Source organism: Passer montanus, unplaced genomic scaffold, assembly GCF_014805655.1.
Source record: "Passer montanus isolate IOZ18808 unplaced genomic scaffold, ASM1480565v1 scaffold39, whole genome shotgun sequence".
Taxonomy (NCBI): Eukaryota; Metazoa; Chordata; class Aves; order Passeriformes; family Passeridae; genus Passer; species Passer montanus.
Genome location: NW_024368707.1, coordinates 6,043,471 through 6,064,142, shown reverse-complemented (window position 1 = coordinate 6,064,142; position 20,672 = coordinate 6,043,471). Strand labels below are relative to the sequence as shown.

The 20,672-nt window shown below is 48.2% G+C and overlaps 1 protein-coding gene across 3 annotated transcripts in view; it reads right to left on the bottom strand.

The window, feature by feature from the left end:
* SIDT1 (SID1 transmembrane family member 1) overlaps window positions 1-20,672 on the bottom strand; it is a 42,512-nt gene that overhangs the window by 5,260 nt on the left and 16,580 nt on the right. Inside the window, exons 5-24 of one of the 3 annotated variants that reach the window (XM_039717792.1) lie at window positions 19,435-19,536; window positions 18,623-18,706; window positions 18,399-18,492; window positions 17,128-17,199; window positions 16,517-16,610; window positions 15,361-15,404; window positions 11,465-11,536; window positions 10,036-10,184; window positions 9,379-9,452; window positions 8,789-8,855; window positions 8,088-8,161; window positions 7,396-7,519; window positions 6,278-6,395; window positions 5,761-5,897; window positions 4,051-4,159; window positions 3,687-3,701; window positions 2,815-2,891; window positions 1,657-1,703; window positions 808-913; window positions 394-504 (exon numbers count right to left, since the gene is read on the bottom strand). In XM_039717792.1, coding sequence (XP_039573726.1) covers window positions 394-504; window positions 808-913; window positions 1,657-1,703; window positions 2,815-2,891; window positions 3,687-3,701; window positions 4,051-4,159; window positions 5,761-5,897; window positions 6,278-6,395; window positions 7,396-7,519; window positions 8,088-8,161; window positions 8,789-8,855; window positions 9,379-9,452; window positions 10,036-10,184; window positions 11,465-11,536; window positions 15,361-15,404; window positions 16,517-16,610; window positions 17,128-17,199; window positions 18,399-18,492; window positions 18,623-18,706; window positions 19,435-19,536 — 1,770 coding nt within the window. Of the gene's footprint in view, window positions 1-393; window positions 505-807; window positions 914-1,656; window positions 1,704-2,814; window positions 2,892-3,686; window positions 3,702-4,050; window positions 4,160-5,760; window positions 5,898-6,277; window positions 6,396-7,395; window positions 7,520-8,087; window positions 8,162-8,788; window positions 8,856-9,378; window positions 9,453-10,035; window positions 10,185-11,464; window positions 11,537-15,360; window positions 15,405-16,516; window positions 16,611-16,971; window positions 17,039-17,127; window positions 17,200-18,398; window positions 18,493-18,622; window positions 18,707-19,434; window positions 19,537-20,672 lie in introns of those variants that run through there. The other 2 variants (XM_039717793.1, XM_039717794.1) reach the window with 2 other exon arrangements.

Genomic DNA, 20,672 nt, shown 5'->3' with positions numbered 1-20,672 from the left:
GGCATCCCAGGTCACCAAGAGCCCTAACAACCCCAGGCAGGTTGACCTGGTCAACCCCAGGTGGCCATCTGCTCCAGCAATGTCTTCCACCAGCACTGGTCAGGATTTTCCCAGTTTTCCTTCCAGATCCCCAGCTCTTCCTTTGTCCCCTAGGAAGGACCAGTCGCCTCCAGATCACCTGGTTATAAACAGCCCCTACACAGCTACAGTCATTTTTGGCTCAGCACAGCTTCCCATGCTCCCTTCACAAGTCTGCTAAATGAGTTAAACCCTTTCAGCTCCCCAAGAGCAGCCCAAGACTCATCTCCAGAGTAGTTTTTGTGCAAAACAAGCACCAGGAAGGAAAGATGATGAGAAAGAGATGGACAGAAGAACAGTAAAAGGGAGATTTACCTCCCAGCTGCTGAGGGTCTGGAAGAAGAAGTAGAGGGCAGCTGCCCACACCACTGCTGTGGCCACGATGCAGAACATGGGGATGGGCAGGAGCTTCTCAGAGCTGCGGAGCTGCAGACAGGGACACGCCCTGAGTTCTTTCCAGGGCACAGAGCCATGCACAGAGCTCACACAGCAGCCTGTACCATCTGCATTTGTGAAGGGCTGCCCACCCCCCAAAGATACAGCCCAGCCACCCCTAAAATGGCTGCACACCTTCCTTCTCCAACACCCTGTCCCACCCATAGCCCCACAAAGGTCCCTCCACATCCCTCTGCAGCACCACAGGAACTCAAATTGCAGCCAGAAAAAAGGCTCATCCCTTCCCCTTTGGAGCCAGAAGCCCCAGGGACAGCTGCAGCTGCCTCCCATTACCTTCATGATGATGTAGAAGGCCAGATACAGCAGCAGGTTACAGATGAAGATTCCCAGTATGTAGGAGGCAAAGTCTCTGGGCCGATACACCAGCCCAAAGATAGCACTGAGAGAGAGAGAAGGGACATCAGGCAGCTTCTTTCACTGGGAACAGGGTACATCCCCAAACTGACAGCCACCCACTGTTCTACCCCCACCAGGACTGCAGGACACAACACCAGTGCCACAGCTTCCCAATTCCCTGGGGGAAATGCACTGTTTGCCTCTGCTCCCAGCCAAGGAAATTTAGCCATGGTCAGATGCTGAAGCAATTGGAGACCCCAGAGGACAGGCAAAGGCCCTGGATTGCTTCCAACCCATGTCCAAACACATTTCCCTTGGTAGGATCTGGCCCTAGACCTGTACATTTGGTAGAAGGCGTCCCTGAGAAGCAGCCTCAGTGAAAAGCAAGAGCCTGGGGCAATGACTTTAGCTCTCATCAGAGAGCTGATCCCTCCCATGCAGTTACTGCTCAGCCAGGCTCTGTGACTGAGTGCCTGCCAGGTCTCCTGCACCTTGGCTGTGCCAGAGATCTCCCAGCTCTGTGGGAAGCACAACACAGCAGCACAGTACCTGCACAAGCTCCTCAAACACGAGCCATGAGACACCCCCAGCTGAAATGCTCAGGGGATGCTCCATGTAGCTCTGGTGCTGCACTGCATCCCATGGATCTGCCTGCCAAAACCTGTCAGAAGGGCCCCAGCACAGGATCATTGCACAGACACTGCTGCATCTCCCCAGGACTCCAGGCCACCCGTGTCCCAGTACCAAATCCTGCTGCCCACAAAGCACCAACACGCCAGTACTTACAAGGACCAGTTGACCAGGTTCCCAACAATGAGCAGCACCATCCTGTCCTGCAGAAAAGACACTGATGATCATATAAAATGGAAAGAGTATGCAAAAAGGCCTTTGCCTCAGAAATTCAGGAGAGCATTATGTGAGGATTTGGAGTCCAGTTCCTGCAAACAAACATGCACCTGGCTCTGTGGGAGCTTTTATCGGATGGAAACTGCTCTGACCCTCAAAAATTTTAAGAAAGTGTTGTAAGGAGACTAAACATCTAAGAAAGGACAAGCTCAGCATTTAAGGGATCAACCTCAGGAGGTTCTGTGAATCCTTTGACTGCTTCTACTGTTTTTCTAGTTACATTCCTTCCTTCCCACTGTTTTACAAAACAACTACTGCAGAAAGCAGGACGTGCTTGAAAGAGGTAGCAGGGGAAGCTTTGGACAGCATCCTGCACATATTCAGGGAGCCTTTTTTTCCTTGCCATCTCACCATTAGTTGGGGAAGCACTGTAACAACAGCAGGCAGAAGGACTGTATCTGTGGAGCATATGCATTTATGCTTACAGCTGCTTTCATGATGTGGCTGTTTCAGGCTGGCCAGGCTTACTTCATGCCTGAGTGGACCAAGTTTGCTTATTCAGAGATAGGAGAATAAATAAAAAATTAAGAAGGCTTATGGATATAAAACTCCATGTGGCTTCAAGCCCTAATTAGCACTCTTTGCTAAGGAGAAAGCAATCAGTGGGACACAAGGGAACAGCCACCTTTTCTTAACTTTCTGCTATCTGACCTGAGGTGCTGCAGAAGTGGCAATTGCTTTTTCTTAAGCCACAGACCCAAAATAGCTGCAGCCTTCCCCAGAGAGGCTTCACTGCACAAGCCTCGTACCTGCTCCTCTGAATGGATGCTCCCAGAGAGCAAGTGCAAAGGCAAATCCTGTCATGCTTGTATCACCATTGCTCTGATGTTTTATTCACCAAGGCTGAGATCAGGGGAGGCCTGGAGACTGGGGGTAAACTGCTCCAGCACAGACCTACACTTACCCAGCCATTCTGGGGGAAGGAGAATAAGGGGAGCAAGGAGCAGCACTTTTTCAAACAGCCCCACCTCTTTCCTCTGCACGTTGCCTGAAGAAGTGAGGAACTGCAGAGAGGTGCTGGGATGAGAAGTCACCTACCATGTACATTGGTCGGCTGCACTGCTGGATACAGTCCGTGTACAGCACCATCACTGCTCGCCGAAATATGCCCGTGTCTGTCAAAGGGAAGGATAGAAAGCCAGAACAGCCAGCACACTGAGCTCTAAAATGCCTCTGAGGAAGAAGCTGACACCCACCAGCTGACAACAGACAGCCCAAGGTGTCAGCAGATTCATGTCTTGCCCTTTGGAAGCACTCTGTGCTGAGCAGGAGGGCATCCACCACAGGATGTAGATGGCAGTTAGTCAGAGCAACAGGTTACAACCAAAATAAACTTAAAAACCCCCACTACACTAGCACTGCTCAGAAGTCACGCAGGCCCTGCCTGTAGGTGTAAAGAGGCTGGCTTTGCAATCCCATCTCTGGAAGAGAGGGGTGTGTGTGTGTGTCTGTGTGTGTGAGTGTGTATGTAGGAAGGCAGAAAAGCACTTCCATGGAACAGCTGCCAGAGCAGGAAAACAGCAGAAACATGTCCCACAGGCTTTAGAGGGTCCTAGAGGGGCAGAGCACACTCAAGACACTCCTGCTCTCAAAATCATTGCAGACGTTTCACTGCAGAGCCATCAGTGGCAGCGAGGATGGACAAACATGCATGAATACACATGTTCCTCTTTAGCCACAACACAGAGCTTGAAAATGCTCCTGCACCAAGATCTGAGCTCTCCTGTGCTGGATCACTCCCCTCCTGCCAAGGAACAGGACTGGCAGTGCTGCTGGCAAACTGGTTTAACTTCCCAAGAGCCGACCCCAGGTGGCACACGATCCTGCCTCCCCACATACATCCATGCAATCCCTAGCTGCTACAGCTCAGCACAATCAGTTCTACAGGGAAAAACGAAAGCTGTGGTTACCTGAGTCAGGGTCATCTGAGGCAGACAGGGGCAGAAGAGGAAGAAGAAACAGGTTTAAGCAGAGCACAAGAGCCAGGCTCCCCAGCAGACCCTCTCCCCCCCCACCCCATGACGGGGTGCAGGTCACCCCTCCGAGCACAGCACTAGGGAGAACTGCAGCTCCCTCAGGGCCCAGCAGTCCTGCTACACACAGCTCCTGCTGATTCCCACTGGGAATCAGGAGCACAAGGACTTCAGAGGCCAGGAAAGCACCAGATGGATGAGAGGACAGGGTAGCCCAGAAGAGGGGCCACAGGACTGTGCTGCACAGGCAGCTGAGGACGGGAGGCACACCCAGTGCAGATGGATCAGTCACAGCACTCACCGATCTTGAAGCGACCCATGTAGTAGATCTGGGTGCTGAGAGCCAGGGAGGCCAAAACGTGGATCAGTGAGAAAATAATCCAGAACCACATGTCATTTTTTCCAAACACCTGAAAGCAAAGACATTTTAAAAGTAAACTGAGCCCTCCTTCAGCAGGGCAATCCTTTCCTGGGCTCTATCACATGGGACATTAAACAACCTCACTGAACACAGAAAAAAACTGCTAAATCTTCCAACCAGAAAACAAATCTATAAATTTAAAATGAAGTCCAGAGAAGCAAGATTAGCTCAGCATTCTGGAGAGGAGACCATTCTTTCTGAATGCCCCTTTAGACAAGACTGGATGGACAGCAGCTGGCCCAGGGAGCAGAAATACAAGCAAGCACAGCAGCTCTCTGGCTAGGAAGGTGGATTTTTACAAAGGCAGTCAGGGAACCAACCATTACTTTAACAACTGTACTGAAGTAGACCAAAAAGGACAGAACTGCTCTGCAGGTAATCGCTCCTACGGTGCATTTTCATTTTATTTAAGGACTGGAAGTAACCTGCAAGCACAGGTTAACGCTACATTAAAATCCTAATTTTTCATTCATACAATAAGAAGTCCAGAAACTCTGATGTGCCATCAGACTGTGACCACTTTCCTACCCTGGGGCAAAGCACTTTCCTGAAATTTTCACTTTGTGTGGGCAGAGATAAAAATCCACACATCAAAAGGCAAGCGGAAAAGCCACCTATCCATGAATGGAACAAGGGAGACATGCTGCTTTCAAGCTCCACTGAACAGCTTCAAAGCATCCCACAAAAGAAGACAGAGCAATCTATAATGAAGTCTCAGTGTTTTGAGCCTTGTCAAGATCTACCACACCTATCCCAAGATATTCTTGGGTAAGTCCCAAGGTCACCAGCTCCTCCTGCATGCCTTATCCCACAGTCTCCTAAACAGAGACCTCTGCATTATGTGGTAGTGAGGAGCTCACAGCCCACTGGCATCTAGCTGCCAGTTCAGAGCAAGAATTCCATGGATTTTGCCTGGTTACTGATGAATGAAAACGAGTCCTTCAAAAGAGGAGAAGCAGAGACCTCCAAGGAAAAGCACAGCCTGAGGATCCTGGTGAGCCCAGCTCAGTACTTGCAATGCTGTGAGCAAACAGGCAAAGTCTGGTAGCTTCTGCTCCAGTGCCCTTCCATTGGCAGGTACTCCAGAAATTTGCCTGAGAGCCCCCCATGCTTACCCTGCTCCTCTCCAGAGATAGGAAAATCACCTACAGGAGCTGTGACAAACAACATGGAGTATTCCAAATGGGAGAAACAGGCACAAGCAAACAGGTATAAGATACCTGCCTTGGAAGCCCAGCCAGCCACACCCCTCTTTTCTCCATTGTGAATCATGCCCCAGGAAGACCATCTATGCACTTGGACATGTACATCTGGGTGCATGAATTTCTCCTCTTGAGAAGGATAGCATGTGGTGGGCAAAGCCCAAAACAAGAGCCCACCCAGAGGAAACTGTTCTGCTCTTCTCCTACCTGAAAGCTCAGAGGAAGGAAGGAGGAAAGCCCAGCAGAACTGAGAATTCAAATGCTGACAGCTGCTTAACACACTCTTATCCTACTCTGCAGCTTTCCCCAGTTATTTTCACACTTCAGCCGTATTCCCAGCCATGCCACCTCTTTCCCAGAGAAGCAGCAGAGTAAGAGGGAGCCATACCACTCCAAGGACAGCCAGGGAGATCACCACAGCAAACGAGGCGTAGGCAGAGTAGGCGCTGGCATTGATGTCTGGGTGCCGGGTCTGGTAGAGCTTGAGCATGCACAGTCCTGCAATCATGTACATGAAGGAGGTGTCTGTGGAGGGACACAACAGAAACAGGGTGAACACATACTGCCAGTGCCCCCAGAAAGCTGCTCCAAGGACACACAAAGCATCAGGGATCTGTGCCTGCCAGCCTTGGGTTTAGCCCTGCTGCTGCACTACACTGTAGAGCACTTTGTGCTTTGCCACCTTGCAGCAGCACATCTTCCGTGCTCTGGGGAAACAAAAACTAAAGGGGATCAGAAAATAAGTGCCCACAGAGCATCACAACCTCCTGACTGAGCTTTGAAACAGGCAGACTCCAGGGAAACTTGCAAGGGTAGAGAGATGGGAAACGTGAGCAACTCAGCAAGAGACAGAACATGGCAAATGCTTAGCTCCAGCTCATAAGGAGAAAGGAAACTCAGCTTACCAAACTGGAAATTGGAGTAATTAGGGCAGACATGGTAACAGGCACTCAGCACCCCTTCCATCATCAGAGCAATGCCCATAGCATAAAAGAGACCAAAATGCTTTGGGATCCCATACTCCTGGAAGAGAGCAGAGCTGTACAGTAAGTGTCCTCAGTGTCCTCATCACAGGCAAGCTTCCATTCTCCATGACTTCATCCCCCCTAACTCCTACACAATCCCTCTAGTCACCAGAGCAGCACAGTGTTCTAGGTGCAACCACAGGCTCTGGATTTAGACACATGGCACAGCCAGGTGAATCCACAGGCAGCAAACCTAAGCTAATCACACTGGAAGATCTGATCTGAAGACCTCAATGTCTTGGTACTGACATCATGAGACTGAAAATCTCTGTCCTGTACCTCTTGCTATACTACATCTGGGCCAAAACTGAGAGAGGACTGGCCAGAATTGCTCTTGTGGTCAGCAGGGTCTTAGAAGCTCTTGAGCCAATGTGAGAAGTCATTTCCACTACAATTTGGCCAAGATTTCACCTGAAAACCACAAGCAGCAGACTGTTACAATCACTAGTGCCTTTACTTGCTTCCAAGCCCATGAGAACAGAGCTGTTTGTCTCCAGGAACCAACAGCAACTCTGCACACAGGGCTGAAGATTCCTCCATTCTGGAGACTACAGAAGCTCTGGCTACAAGAATCTCTGCTTCAGAGACTGAGGCAGCCAAATTCCTCTGAGCTATCATAAGCAGCTCTTGTGTAAGAGAAATCAAACTTCACTATAAAGAGAAGCATCTTGGGACACTCCTGCTGTCCCAGTTCCTCCACAGCAAGCACTGCAGGAAAAGCCAGAGCCATGGGACTCCTTCCTCTATTAATTTCTTTGTCTACACAGGCCCAGGCTGGGTCACCACCACAGCAGCATGGACATACTATAAGCAGTAAAGCACTGGGGTGTGCAGGAACATGACATCCCACCTTGACCCTTCTGCACAGGAGGAAAAAAAGAGAAGGATTCAACCCTCCAGCAAGGAAGACAAGTGGAAACCCATTGTGTACCACTCTGGTTTTTGAGTTCACTCCACGTTCCCTGCCTCCACTCAGCCCCAGGCAATCAACCTCCTACCAGGGTGTAGATATCTTTCATCTCCATGGCCCGACGGTGGAGGATGTCCCTGCGCAACACAATGAGGAGGAAGAGAAAGCCCAGCATCATGTGGCCCACGTTGCTGAGGATGTTATTGAAGGCACTGCAGGAAAGAAGGTTTAAGACAAAGGCAGCACAGCAGCAGGAAGCTGAACCCTGGGTTGTGATAAGCTGAATCCATTTTGCTCCCCCCCTCCACCACCTTCCACCTCAGCAGCTGCCAAACTGCAATCTAACTCTCCAGATGACAATTTAATTTGAATAGTTCATCCGTCCCAGTTAATGTAACACTTCTGAGAGATTCCCAACTCTGGGCTTCCTTTGTACTCACACATTAATTTAGAGAAATGCTACACTGGAAGGACTGATCTGAACTTCTTTGCAGAGCTGCTGCTCCTTGGATACAAGTGTCCTATAGAGCACAGGAGCACCTCACTGCTGTGCCAATGACTTGCAAGGGGCACCCAGGAGCCACAAGTTCTAGGGTGAGTGTGTCTCACTGCCACAGAGCAGCACTGCTGAGCAAAACACAAAGATCAGAGTCCTAAACTCCCAGTGGTCTTATCAACACTGCTACTGTGAGCCTGGCAATTATAAAATCGAGAGCTGGACACAGCACAAACACTCAGGAGGCATGAGACAAAGATGCAGTGATGACAGGGCTCACTCACCTCAGCACCCCAAGGGGATGAGCACACAGGAAGTTGTAGTAGCAGATGTCCTGATTGCCAGTCACATTCACTACCTGGACAGAGAGCAGGGGGGAGGCCTGCCATTAGCAAATCCTCCCTGCTCTGGGGGGTTTGCCCCATGCAAACACGGCACAAACACAAGGTGTACCAGGATGCAGCCTAGCTCCCACACAGGGGAGTGCTGACGTCTTGCAAGCAAAGCTTTTAGGGTGGGACAAGATGTTGTCAAGGGCCACAAACCTGATAACAGTCTTCAGAGGAAACACTGTGTGCTCTCAACCCTCCCACTAATAGACCTGCTTGCAGATATCTGCATAACAGCAGGATAGCAAAGGTTGGGAGAAGGCAGGAGAAATCACAGCAAACACTACTTGCTTTCAGAGATAACATCAAATTCCTCCTGTCTCTAAAATGAAGCAGGACCCAAATGAGACATCAGTTGATCAGGAAAACAGCAGCACTCCCACTTCCCAAGCAGAAATAGCAGCAGAAGTGCAAGCCCAATGAGCCAAGCTCACTGTAACATCAACACAGTGCAGCAGGAGCAGCTAAGGTAAACTGCTCCTCACACAGAGCAGAACTCCTGGGTGATCCCAGTTTCGCTGTGACTGTCACCCTTGCACAACACAACCACAGGGCAAGTTTAAAGCAAGAGGGGGCAGCCATGGAGCCAAACGCACCGTCTGGTAAGTGATGACCAGCTGGATGACCGGCAGGGCATAGAACACAGCAATGGTGATGATGTTCCTGCAGAGGGGAGACAGCAGCAGCAGTTACACACACACCAGAACCGGGGCTGCACACCCAGAACAAAGGCCCACAGTGCTTGTGGAGGAATGTGCACACCTCACTGCTCTGGTATTACTATCTCATTGTGAGCCCCCGATGCAGAGGAGCACGTGTGCTCATGCACACAGGTGGCAAACCAGAGGCAAATGCTAAGGGCACAGGAAAAGCCAGAGTGTTGGCAACAAGCTCATGTGCTTGAGTGCCAGTTTCTCCTCCTTCCCATTAAATTTCAGTGCACTGGTTGTTACCATGCTTAAAAGCAAATGATGCAAAACAGAATCCACTGCCAGGATCATTTGCGCACTGGTACACAAATATCCTTACTTGAGGTATGTGGGATCTGCAGATACTGATTGGAGCAGGGTCAGAATGGGCAAGAGGGTAGTTCAGAAGTGGTTCAGAAGAAAGGCTTGCAGACAGACTCCACAACCAGAGAGTATGGGTCCAGAGTTTGGGTCTTACCAGTTTGGCTTCTCCTTACCAGAAATAGATTTTGTATTTTTTGCTGACAATCCTTCGGTCTTTCCTGGACAAATCTGATAGATAGAGGAACACCTAAAACATTATTGGGTGGGGAAAGAGGGAAGAAAACACAAAAGAATCAATGTAGATTACAGATGCCAGTAGAAGACCTTGACATATTTGCAGCTTGGTAGTACTTGAACTGGTTTTACACAGTGGCCCTTGATTCTATGGGAGTGAGCTCTGCAAAATCCTCTGACCTCCAGAAATGGCTCCAACCACATAGAGCAGTGCAGGATGACAAAAGGAGGAGTTTGAGAGCTGCTGGCTTAAAGCCCCTCTGTACATCCACTGTAGTCACACTACTTGTACTAAATAGCCACCTGCTGTTGCAGATTATTTTCTCCCTATCTTCACACCTCCTTGAACTTTTCTCAATAGTCCAATACATTTTGATTTTCTGTATTAAAGCACTCACTTCAGCAGCACTCTTATCACAGTGGGAAAACTTCCAGTGACTGAAAAAAGACTAAGAAACACACTCAGCTGTATTAGATGAAATCCACCCTGAAAGGGAACAGGATTTCTGAGATTTCACTGAAGTGACCAGTTCTGGCCACAGCCCAGACGTGCCCATGGCCCAGCACGAGGGCCACAGGTGCAGCCCCAGCCGTACCTTCGTGCGGATGATGTTCTTGTCACTCTCAATTTCTGGCATGGTGTCGAAGTCGCTCTCCTCCTCCACAGAGCTGTCTGTGTCCGAAGCAGCCGGGGGCCTGCGCTCCGGGGAGGAGAGCTGACGTCCTCCGCTGGAGCTGGACTCATCTGGGCCACAGAGGGGAGAAGGAGACAGGCAGGGTAAAGGCTACATCCCTCTGTGCTACATCCCTCTTTGCACAGCATCCCAGCTGTCCCAGATGCTTTGGTGCTTTGACAAGTTGATAGGGCCAGTTCAAGGAAAAATTTTTCCAGGATCCCAAACCTTCCAGAAGTTTTAGGTGTTCAGCTATGAGCAGTTTCAAGGACCATTATCTTTCCCTCTCTTCAGCATTTTAGTTTTCACTCTGCTTTTATTCTACTACTTTTCATCTCTTAACATTTTCTACTCTCTACTAGCCCGGGCTCTGAAATCTGGAATTCTGAGACAAGACAAATACCTCTAGAGAAAGACGCAGACTGTTAGGGGTCAAAACCACACTCACCTAGTTAACCTTCAGATTTTATGTAAGCTTTATATATACATCTAAGCTTTTCTAAAAATACTGTAGAACAAAAGACAAAGAAGAAAGTCCATTTTTGAAAGCAAGCAGAGTACCAGCTTTATTCCCATAGCATCCCTGGTAGTGGTCACATACATGTTAGCAGAACCTGCCTGCACTTCCCACAGGCTGGGCAACTCCCAGCTCATTGTCCACATCAGTATGGGCAAAACACAGGTTTCTTCCTCATTTCCCAAATGCTTTTAAAAGATTTCTTTGGAAAAAGGGGAAGGAGGGATACAGTGGTCATTAAGCCCTCAGGAAGTTTTTTTCTCCTCTGCCTCCAGGGCATGTTTCACCTGTTGGCAGTACATTATTTCTTCCCTAGTGAAACCTCTGGGGGGCTCTGATTGTGTCTTGCTTTATGGCACACAACCCTTCAGCCTCCCAGGGACAGGTAGGTTTTGATTTAAAGATAGGGTATGAGCTAATAAAAGGCTCCTAGAAGCTTGCTTGCAAGGGATCTTTTTCAGTCACTAGTAAATGTCCTGTTTGAAGCAGCATTGTCACCCACAGCTCTCAAGTGACTGTAGCTTTGTCTAAGATACACTTCCAATGACAGTCTTTTGGGGTACCTCTTTCAGATTTGCCACTTTTATTATGTAGTTGCTTTTCCCTAAAGTGCAACCTGAACCTCGCAAATTGGTTGTTTGGGTTTGGTTTTGTTTTCTGTTGTTTTTTTTTTGTTGTTGTTGTTGTTGTTTTTGGGGTTTTTTTTAATAGCTGCAAGACACTCCTAAAGTAGCTTGCAGCTTTATTCTCCTCTGGTGTTAAATCACCCTAAAAGTGCCTTCCTCTACCCCAGGGAGAAGCCTCCCTGTGCCCCAGTTCTGGAATATACTGTACCAATAGCACCGTAGCTGCTTCCCTCAGGAGTGCTGGCTGAGATGGGGTGTGAAGAAGTCATCATCCCAGATCCTGCAATGAAACAAACCCAGGAGGGACAGTTAGTTTCATGTCAGTGCTTCAAAACATGTCTGAGGTGAACACAAACAGCTTGAAGAGCTGGAGGGGCTTGGGAAAAGGAACATTTCTCTAAACAGATGGCAGTCTCCCTCTTGAGCATACTGTGCAAAAGGGAAACCCTCATTTTGCAGTGTGAAGGAAACCCACTCCCTTCAGCCTCCCCACACAGGGTGCCAGTGAGACTGGCAGCAGGAGCCCCCCTCCAGCACCCTGCACAGATCACACTGTGGGGCTGCAAGGCTTGCTAAATTTTAGAGCAAGTCTCATGATGTTCTTAACAGCCTTCTGAATTTCTAGTTCTTCTCTTTCCCCATCTCACGCAACTCTTCAAATCTCTTTAAATCCTGCTGCCTACAGCTATCTCTGGAAGAGTCACAGACTTTGGCAGGACAGCTGCTACATAATTTTAACCAATCAAGGAGAAAGAAAAAAAATGCTTTATGCAAAAAGTTGTAATGATCTTGTGCTGATGACAAGAAGGGCAAGCCTTTGAGGGCTAGGAACATCCTGCCTCCTGCCCACATATATGAAACAAGGAGTGCTCTCCTGCCTCCACATTCCCTCTTTTTGCTTCCAGTGGTGGAGCTCATTAGCTGACCTACATAGCAGGAAACAAAGCCAGCTGAATCCCTTCACTGAGAGGTCAGTCACAACAGGGAGGGAAGCAAGGGCAGCAGGAACAGGACCGTGTTTTCCAGTAGTGACAAACAGTGACACAGGTTAAGTTGCTTTAAAGCTTTATCCCTGCAACAATCTCATGTGGTCAGTCAGTGGCAAAGCAATGCAGAACGTGGCATAGTATTTAAAGCTTTACTGCAGCCTGGCAATGGCCTGGCTTTCCAAGCTGCATCTCTGGCTTCCCAGTAGTCTGGTCTCAAACTGACAGGCACAGGCAGAGTGCTCTTTCCAACTGGAAATTCTGGGGATTTCTGTAACACCTTGTGAAGGTTTTTACCCCATTTTCATTAGCCACAAACATAGAGAGATCTAAAACTTGTCCCTGACTGACCCCAAGTCAGGGAAGCACCCCTACAGCAATGATATTTGATATTTCAAGTCCCAATTACTGCTTCTCTTTGGTATGTTTACCATGCTTGTTGGGCTGGGGGCTAAGACTTGGTCTCAGATTTTGGCTCCTTCATGCTCCTGCCCCATCCCTCTATCAGAGGAGCATCAGAAGTGAACATGGCAAGGACTGAGCACCAGAGAGAGGGCTCTGGCACACTGCAGCCCCCAGCTGACAGCCCTTGAGCCCTGAGCTGAGATTGGCAGGATGTTGTAGGTTGCAGCACAAGCAAGATGCAGCTTCTACTCATCACCTCCAATCCAATGTCCCTCTCTTGTGGAAGCTTTTCCTGTTGCTTTAAAAGTCATTTGGAAATCCAGATCACTGGGAAGAGGGCAAAAGCATTTCCCTATGTTCACAGCAGCAAGGCACAAGCACAATTCCTAGGCCTGTCCGTCCTGTTCCACAAGGATACTCCCTCCTAATTTTGGACCAGGCTTTATCCTCTCAAGTGACCTGTCAACCTTCTCTCCCAAGTTACCAAAGATTTAATCTGGACAAAGAAGGCAAGCCAAGCAGAAGAGGCACTCTGCCCTGTCTCTAACAGCCACTTTGGACCCAGCTCACCCACTAATTTCCATCCCACTTCCCACTGTGAGAGTGAGTCAGCAAAGTAAATGTACCACATCAGGTGTGGCTCTTCCAACTATTGCTTCCACCAGATAGCGAGGATGTGGAAGGGAATGTGTGCCATGGGACTAAAAAAAAAAAAAAAGTGAACCATAGAAGCCAGACGTAAGATGGATAACAAGAGCAAGGAGGCACACAGAGTGGCAGGGCATCCCAAGACCAATGGCAAAGATATTGCTGAGCACTTCCATCCAGTTCCTTGGTGGGAAAAAAGAATAGGGGGTAATGAAGAAGGCAAAATCCAGGGGTTTACTTGGGAGGGAAATAAATTCCAAAGGGCGGGAAGGGGAGAAAAAAAAACAAACAGAGAAAGCCAGTGTGTCCACTGATCTGGAGGACAGGGAAGCTGCTAATTACCATTTTATAAGCATCAGTCAGGCACACCCTGAAGAGACAACAGATGAAGAAACAGTGTGTGGGTAGGACATGATTCCTCCCCAGAGGAAAAGACGTGGCTGCAACATGCAGTGCCAGGTGTGTGAAAGTGGCAGTGGATTACAAGGGAGAGGACAGGTCACAGAAGCAGTAGGTGCCTCTGGGAGGAAAGCTGTAGGAACTATGAAGGAACTGTGCTCCTCTCCTCCTCCACAGGGATGCTGTTCAGCAGTCCTCCCTGCTCAGCAACCCAGTTCTCCACCCTCCAGATCCGTACCACGTCCAGCATCTGTGCCCTGCAGCTTCTTTGGGAACTTTCCAAACACCAGAATTTAACTTCCACCTCTCAGCAGGGCAGTTTAGAAGGCAGCTTCTAAGTTGGCTTCAGCACATTAAACTTCAGCTGCAGCATCAGCAGCACTCCCTGGGACTTCTGGTCCCACCTGGCTGAGACTGTGCCTCCTTGTCTTAGACAGTGACTCCTTGTCAGCACCCTGGAGCTCATCCACAGCCTTGGACAGGTCCCTTCAGCTTACTCAAACTCCCCAACACACAGGCTTTTCCCATTGCTCCATTGCCCTAAGACCTGCTCCTGTTTTACAGCAGGATCCATCCCAAATGATATAAAATTAGATTATATTTATGGACATTTTTACAGTTCCCTGTACATGCTGTGAAAAAAACCCCTTTCACATGTATTCCAAATACGAGGATACATGTGGATCTTAGTGGCTGACAAAACAAGTCTAAGAATTCCAATGTTCCCAGGTCCTCAGCAGAAATATTAAGCCAACTAATGCCAGGCAGAGTGAAGTTCCACTGCTGACCCTTTTAAACACAGTTCAGTTATACTACCATGCTTATCTGATGGGATGTAGCAGACCGGAGAGACTGAAAATGCTCACATCAAAAAAGGAGTAACATCAAGAACCTCTCAATGCTGCCAAGACTATGTCCTCCACTCCTCCAGGAGAGAGGTACAAATGACCTCAGCACCAACGCTTTGAACTAACTAAATATTTAATCAAAATGAAAAGACTCCCACACCTCACCAGAAAGCAAGAACTCCCAGTGCCCCCCATCCACATGACAAAAACTTCCATCTTTCACTGGCAGCTTCTTAGATGCAGCTCTGTTTTTATGAGGCAGAAGGCTGCAGCTTGTGGAAATGTGGGTGCAGCACAAAGTAAACTGAATCCAATGCCAACACAAATATCATAAACACCACTACCTAACTCTGATAGTCATTCATTCACCTGGCTGTCTGCAACATCCAGTGAAAAACAATTTAACACTGAAATTCAATTAAAACATTAAAAGACCCCATGCTAAAACCAGGCAGAGGAATTCTTAAAGCATAAAGCTGACATACTCAAAAGTGTCTTGTTTAAAAATCAGCAGACCTGGCATCAGGAACATAAGCCTGTAGCTGGGTCCAGGCAAGTCCTGGCCTTCCTCCACCCCTTTAAAAGGCAGCTCCTAGGGTAGGAGTCAGGACCAGGTTCAGGGCAGCTGGCTTCAAAGGCCCCCTGTTGTAAGGGCAGAGAGGAAGCTCTAACATCTTTCCTCAGCACCAGAGTCTGTGCGAGCTACCAGGGAAGGTAACTGCAGGACAGAAGGTACTTGACTGACAGCCTGTCCTCTGCCTGGCCCGGGGCCTGTGCTGTTCACTCAAAGCTGTCACACGACAGAGAAGAGACCTTACCATGCTCAGGGCTCAGTCTCCCAGCCGATGCCTTCCTCTGAACCCTGCAAAGCAACAGACAGCACTCATGACACAGCCAACAAATCTCATCACCTGCCAGCCATGGCAGGATTATCTAGGACACCAAAAGGTAAATGTAGCACAAGCTCAAAAAAAAACCAAATAAAACCAACAAAAATAAGTACAAAAGAAACAAACACATATAACAACAAAAAAGAAAAATACTGTTTCGACTAGACACAACTCAGCCATGACTGCTTGCTGTCCACCTCTCTAACTTCTAAAGCAACAGAGAGCTTTTTCACCCCCTCAGTTATCCACCAGATGCAGGACAACCATTTCCATGATTTATCCCATCCTACCCTGCTCAGTATGTTGGGAGAGACCTTTCACACCATCTTTCCAAACCCATTTTCCCTGCTCAGGGGACCAAGCATGTATTAATCTATTCAAGGAGCAGCAGGATCTAGAGGCACTAATTAGCACAATGCTTAAGAAGTCCATATTACCCCTGTCAATGCAGATGTCAAGCAGAAAGAAGATGGTAAAAAAACCAATAAAACAACAGAAAAAATCCTACCAACATATTCCCACTACACAGAAAAAATATCAGCAAATAAGAGCACACACTTAAGTAATTTCATTGAATTGTTCCAATTAAATGTATTTTCATTGATGTGTCTTGAAGTTAAGCCATGCCCATGCAGACATTCTTCTCAACACAAGCCCAGACACCAAAGTTTGGGGCAGGGGAGGCAGGTAAGGAAGGAAACCAGCATTCTTGGCACTCCAAGGCCCAATCTGTGTCACTGCCACTTATTGCAGTTCTCAGGCCAGCATGCCCTCACACTCCATATCCCAGACTGGTCCCTTCACATTTCCCACATTTGCTGCCCATTGTCCTTGTATAAGAAAACAGAGGGTTGGGGCACTACAAGACTGGGAGGGCAGACCCTTAGATTATCATCCTTCCCACGGTTCCCAGAGCAGAGGAAGAAGTATTTTCTGGCTGATGGTCAGCAGGAGCCCACTGAGTAGTCATGGACTTCTTCAGCTGCTCTGCTTGCCACCACACTCATCCCAAATTTTCTGCAGGGTATGGTGTCCCTGATGACAAGAAACAGAAAGGCTGTTCTTTTATAACCCCTCGACTCACCTAATGTAGTGCACAAAAGCAACAACCACTGAGCCCAGGTAAAAGGAGAGGAAACTCAGGAAGCTGAAGAACATGGCCTGGACATAAACAGACTCTGAGGAAAAAGAAAGGATCAGTCAGCTCACAGAGCAGGAACAGCACCTCTCAGGAACAGCACTCTTCCTTCACCTTGTAAAAATGCCCAGCCCCAAAGAGCCCTCCCCAACCCATTTGCTTTCTTCAAAAGGAACTGACAGAACCTGTTCAGCACCATCTCCCCCCATTTCTTCACCCCCAGTACTAGCTGGTGTGCCACACAGCCTTTCCTGGAAGTCAGCAGGCTCCAAGTGATTTTGTCTCCTTTGCTGGTGCTGTCTGCTCCATTCCTTCAGAGGCTGCTGGCACAGTCATAGCCCTGTATTCAGAAGTGCCAAGCTCCCCTGTAAAGTTGCATTGCTTTGCCCAAAGACACTGACTTTTAATGGAGGGCACAATCGTCACTTGAAGGTTCTTTGTCCGCTGCAGGTTCCAGGTGCGGTTGACGTTCCCTGTGAGGTGCAGTGCACAGGAAATATAAAAAAAAAATCAACATTAATGACTCCTATTGCAGTGCTTTGCCCAAAGACACTGACTTTTAATGGAGGGCACAATCGTCACTTGAAGGTTCTTTGTCCGCTGCAGGTTCCAGGTGCGGTTGACGTTCCCTGTGAGGTGCAGTGCACAGAAAATATAAAAACAATCAACATTAATGACTCCTGGCACTGATCTTGGTTCTCTGAACTTGCAAAAACAACAGGGCCTGGCTTTTCACTAAAATGTGTAGGTGGTTTTGCTTTACACTGTTCTCTGATCTATCAATATACAGCCTTTCCCAAATGTTTCCCCTTTCCTCCCAGTTCATAAACTTTTTTTCAGACTAGAAATCCCTGCTTGAGCCTTCCACATATTGCTTAAGTCTGGATGTCTGAATCCCAAAGGCATCTCATCTCCTATTCACTTAATCCCCAAAGGAGAGGATCTCTCATTACAGGTAGTGGGAGTCCATTTTTGCCTTTGGCCAATCTCTGTGAGTAAAACACTTCTGTGCAGGATGCCACTCCAGAAACTCACTCTGTTTCTTCAGGGCTTAGCACACCTGGCCAGTACAGCTCTGCTGACAGCCTCAGGATGAGAGAATGACACCCCAAAGGATACAGTTCTTTTTTTGTGGGAAAATTGGGGCAGAGAGGTGACAGGGGAGTAGTAAAAAGCTGTTGAGGGAGCCCAATATATCTGTTGGTTGCAGTCTTGCTTCTTCTACAGAGAGGAAGCTTTGAGGCTTTGAAAATAGGAATGTTCCCACTCCAGATACAGTCACTACATGAGTGGTGGAGACTTTGCTTTGCCCAGCAAGTGGACACAGTGTTTTCTGGTTGGAAAAGACACCAGAACAAATATTTTGTAAAACTATTTTTCCAGAATTATCAATTTTTCCTGTTCCCCCAAGTTCAGAGCTGTCACAGATCCCAAGACAGCAGTAGGAGAAGATGCTCTCTGCAGGAACTGAGACCCCATGGAGCCAGGAGGGTAATACAGCAGCAGGAAGCAGAAGTGAAAACCAACCAAAAAGATGTAAGCAGCATTGCCTGGATGACTCCAGTGTCTCCCAAGGCCCCAGTGCTGCTGCTGAAAAGCACATAACCCCAGCATACCAGGCACTGTACTAGCCCACCACCTCCTGCATTTATCAAGACTTTTAACCTGCCCAACAATATCAAATTGATAATTCGCTCTTCCTCACAACTAGCTGGATAAGACAGACCTACATAATCACCCAGTGGCATCCCACAGGAAGGTCCCAAAAGACACCCACTGCTCCATCACTCCAATGCAGCAATCAAATCCACCTCCCAGAACAACTTACCAGGAATTGAAGAAGGCACAGAACCCCCACAGGCATAATCCTCTGGCTTAATGACAAACACAACGAAGAACTGCTCACCTGGGAAATCTTTTCTCTGCACAGAAGGATGGAAGAAGACAGAAAATCCATGAGACACAAAGCCTCTCCCACCTAACAGCCCAGAGATCAGGTTTTAATTGCTACACAGGCAGCAGAAAACACTGGGACACAAATCAGCATCTCACCTGGACTGTTATGGCTGCCTGCTTTGTCATAGACTGATAAACTCCATTGAACTCCACGTTATGGTCCAGGTCATACACTGGGCACTAAAACAGACAACTAAAGGTTAAACCAGGGCAACATCCAAACTGTTTTCAAAGGAAGCCACCTGGGAAACACAGCACAGAACAGCAAAAAAAGGCCTCAGTTGGGGTATCCAAGGGAACAGAACATCTTGCCTCTCTGTCTGCTCCCATACTGCAGCCCCCTACATTACTCAGGGAGGTGGGAAAAGAGAGTAAGTATGGGCAGCAGCCAACCTCCATGACAGGGAACACCCCAGGAAAGGGGATGAAATATATAGAAAGGAACTCGAACTGGAAAGGAAGAAAGACACCGTGTGTCTGAAAATCAGAAGTTCCCCAAGCTGCCTTGAGCCAGGGGAGAGTCAAGGGAGCAGCACTGTTCCCTCCCTGAGCCACCAACATTCCACCCAACACCCTCCATGGAGAGACAGACCCATATCACAGGGCAGCAGAGAACCTCACAAGGGAGACATCTCTTCCCTCTGTGGAATGTGTTCCCTAGGGATAGGCTAGAAAGGAACAGCTTGTTCACCTATTTACAACAAAAGTCTCTGTATGAGCCGCTTGAACTCAGCATCTCTGTCTTGGCCTCCTTCCCACAGAATTTTCATTCCTCTTTCAGGGTGTCCCTTCACCACCACCACCAGGGCAAAGCCTGCCTTGGGCTTTTCCCTCTGCAGGGCCCAGACCCCTCACAGCTGGACACAGCTCCAGCAGGCAGCTCCTTACCCTTCTCTGCTCAGACTTACCACAATGTCCTGGACAGAGACAACTGAGCATGGGTAGGCTGCATCAGACACCACATTAATAATGACTGAGTCGACATCCTGAGGAAATTTGTACAGAAAATACTGCAGAGAAAGCAGAGTACAAGAGTCATGAGCCAGAAATCACCCTTGGCAGAATCTTCAACACTATCCCAAGCTACCTCAACAGCCCTAGATGGGCTTTGGGGTTGTGGATGTGGATGGCTTTCATAAAAAATCAGATTTCAAATATTAGGACCTTACACTACAGAAGAGCAGATTAAATATATACAGGCAACTGTCCCCCTTGCACAGTATGCTATTAGACACAAACATCTTCAACAAGCAAAATACAGCATAGTTTCTGCTCCCTTAAGCTTTTTTCCACCTGATGAAGCTAAAGTGACTTCATTTACACCACATTCCATTTTACATTGATATGAGCAATTTCCAGATGTTTCCATACTGCTGGCTATACTTTTATAGATGGAAAACATCACAGAGCTTTCTCAAATGGGTCGCCCCAAAGACAGACCAAGAACAGTATTAGGTCAAATGGCTGAAACTCTGTCAAGAGTTTAATAAATTAATGATTGATATTAGTTGTAGGATTTAGGGTTGGTTGTTTGCTTTGATAGCAAAGCATAATTGGGGTTTCTTTTTGCACCTGAGCTTCGAAAATCATTCAGCTGTAACTCTAAAAAAATTTGTGACACTAATACCTGGCAATATTCCTACTTTTTCTGTGGGGGAAAGAATGGCATCTCCTTCATTGAGCACACCCACAGGAGAGTTTGTGGGGTTAGAAAGAGCTGGTTTTTTTCAGATCTGGGCAAAAGATGTCCCAGGCAATATCATTATTTGTATATTTGTTCAGTAAAAAGTTTGCTGCACTACCCCAGCCAGCTGCTGGAGAAGTGGGGCTCCTGTGCCCACCCCAGCAGGATGCTTGTTGCAAGGGCTCCCATCACCCCACTTGGAGGCCAGACCGAGAGCTCAGGCTCCAAGCCACAGCCACCACGAGGGGCTGATGGGCACCTCATACCCCCTCAGAGGGGCACAAGGCTGAGGAGTGCCACCAGCACCTTCCTCCCTTCCATATGGTCACCAGGCAGCCACTGCTGCCACACTGGAAGCTACCAACACCCCTGCTCCAAAACCGTCACCTGAGACTTTCCCAACTGTAGAGCTCCCTTTCTGGCACATAAATTTTATTGCTGAGCAAGGGCCAGCTGCTTCCT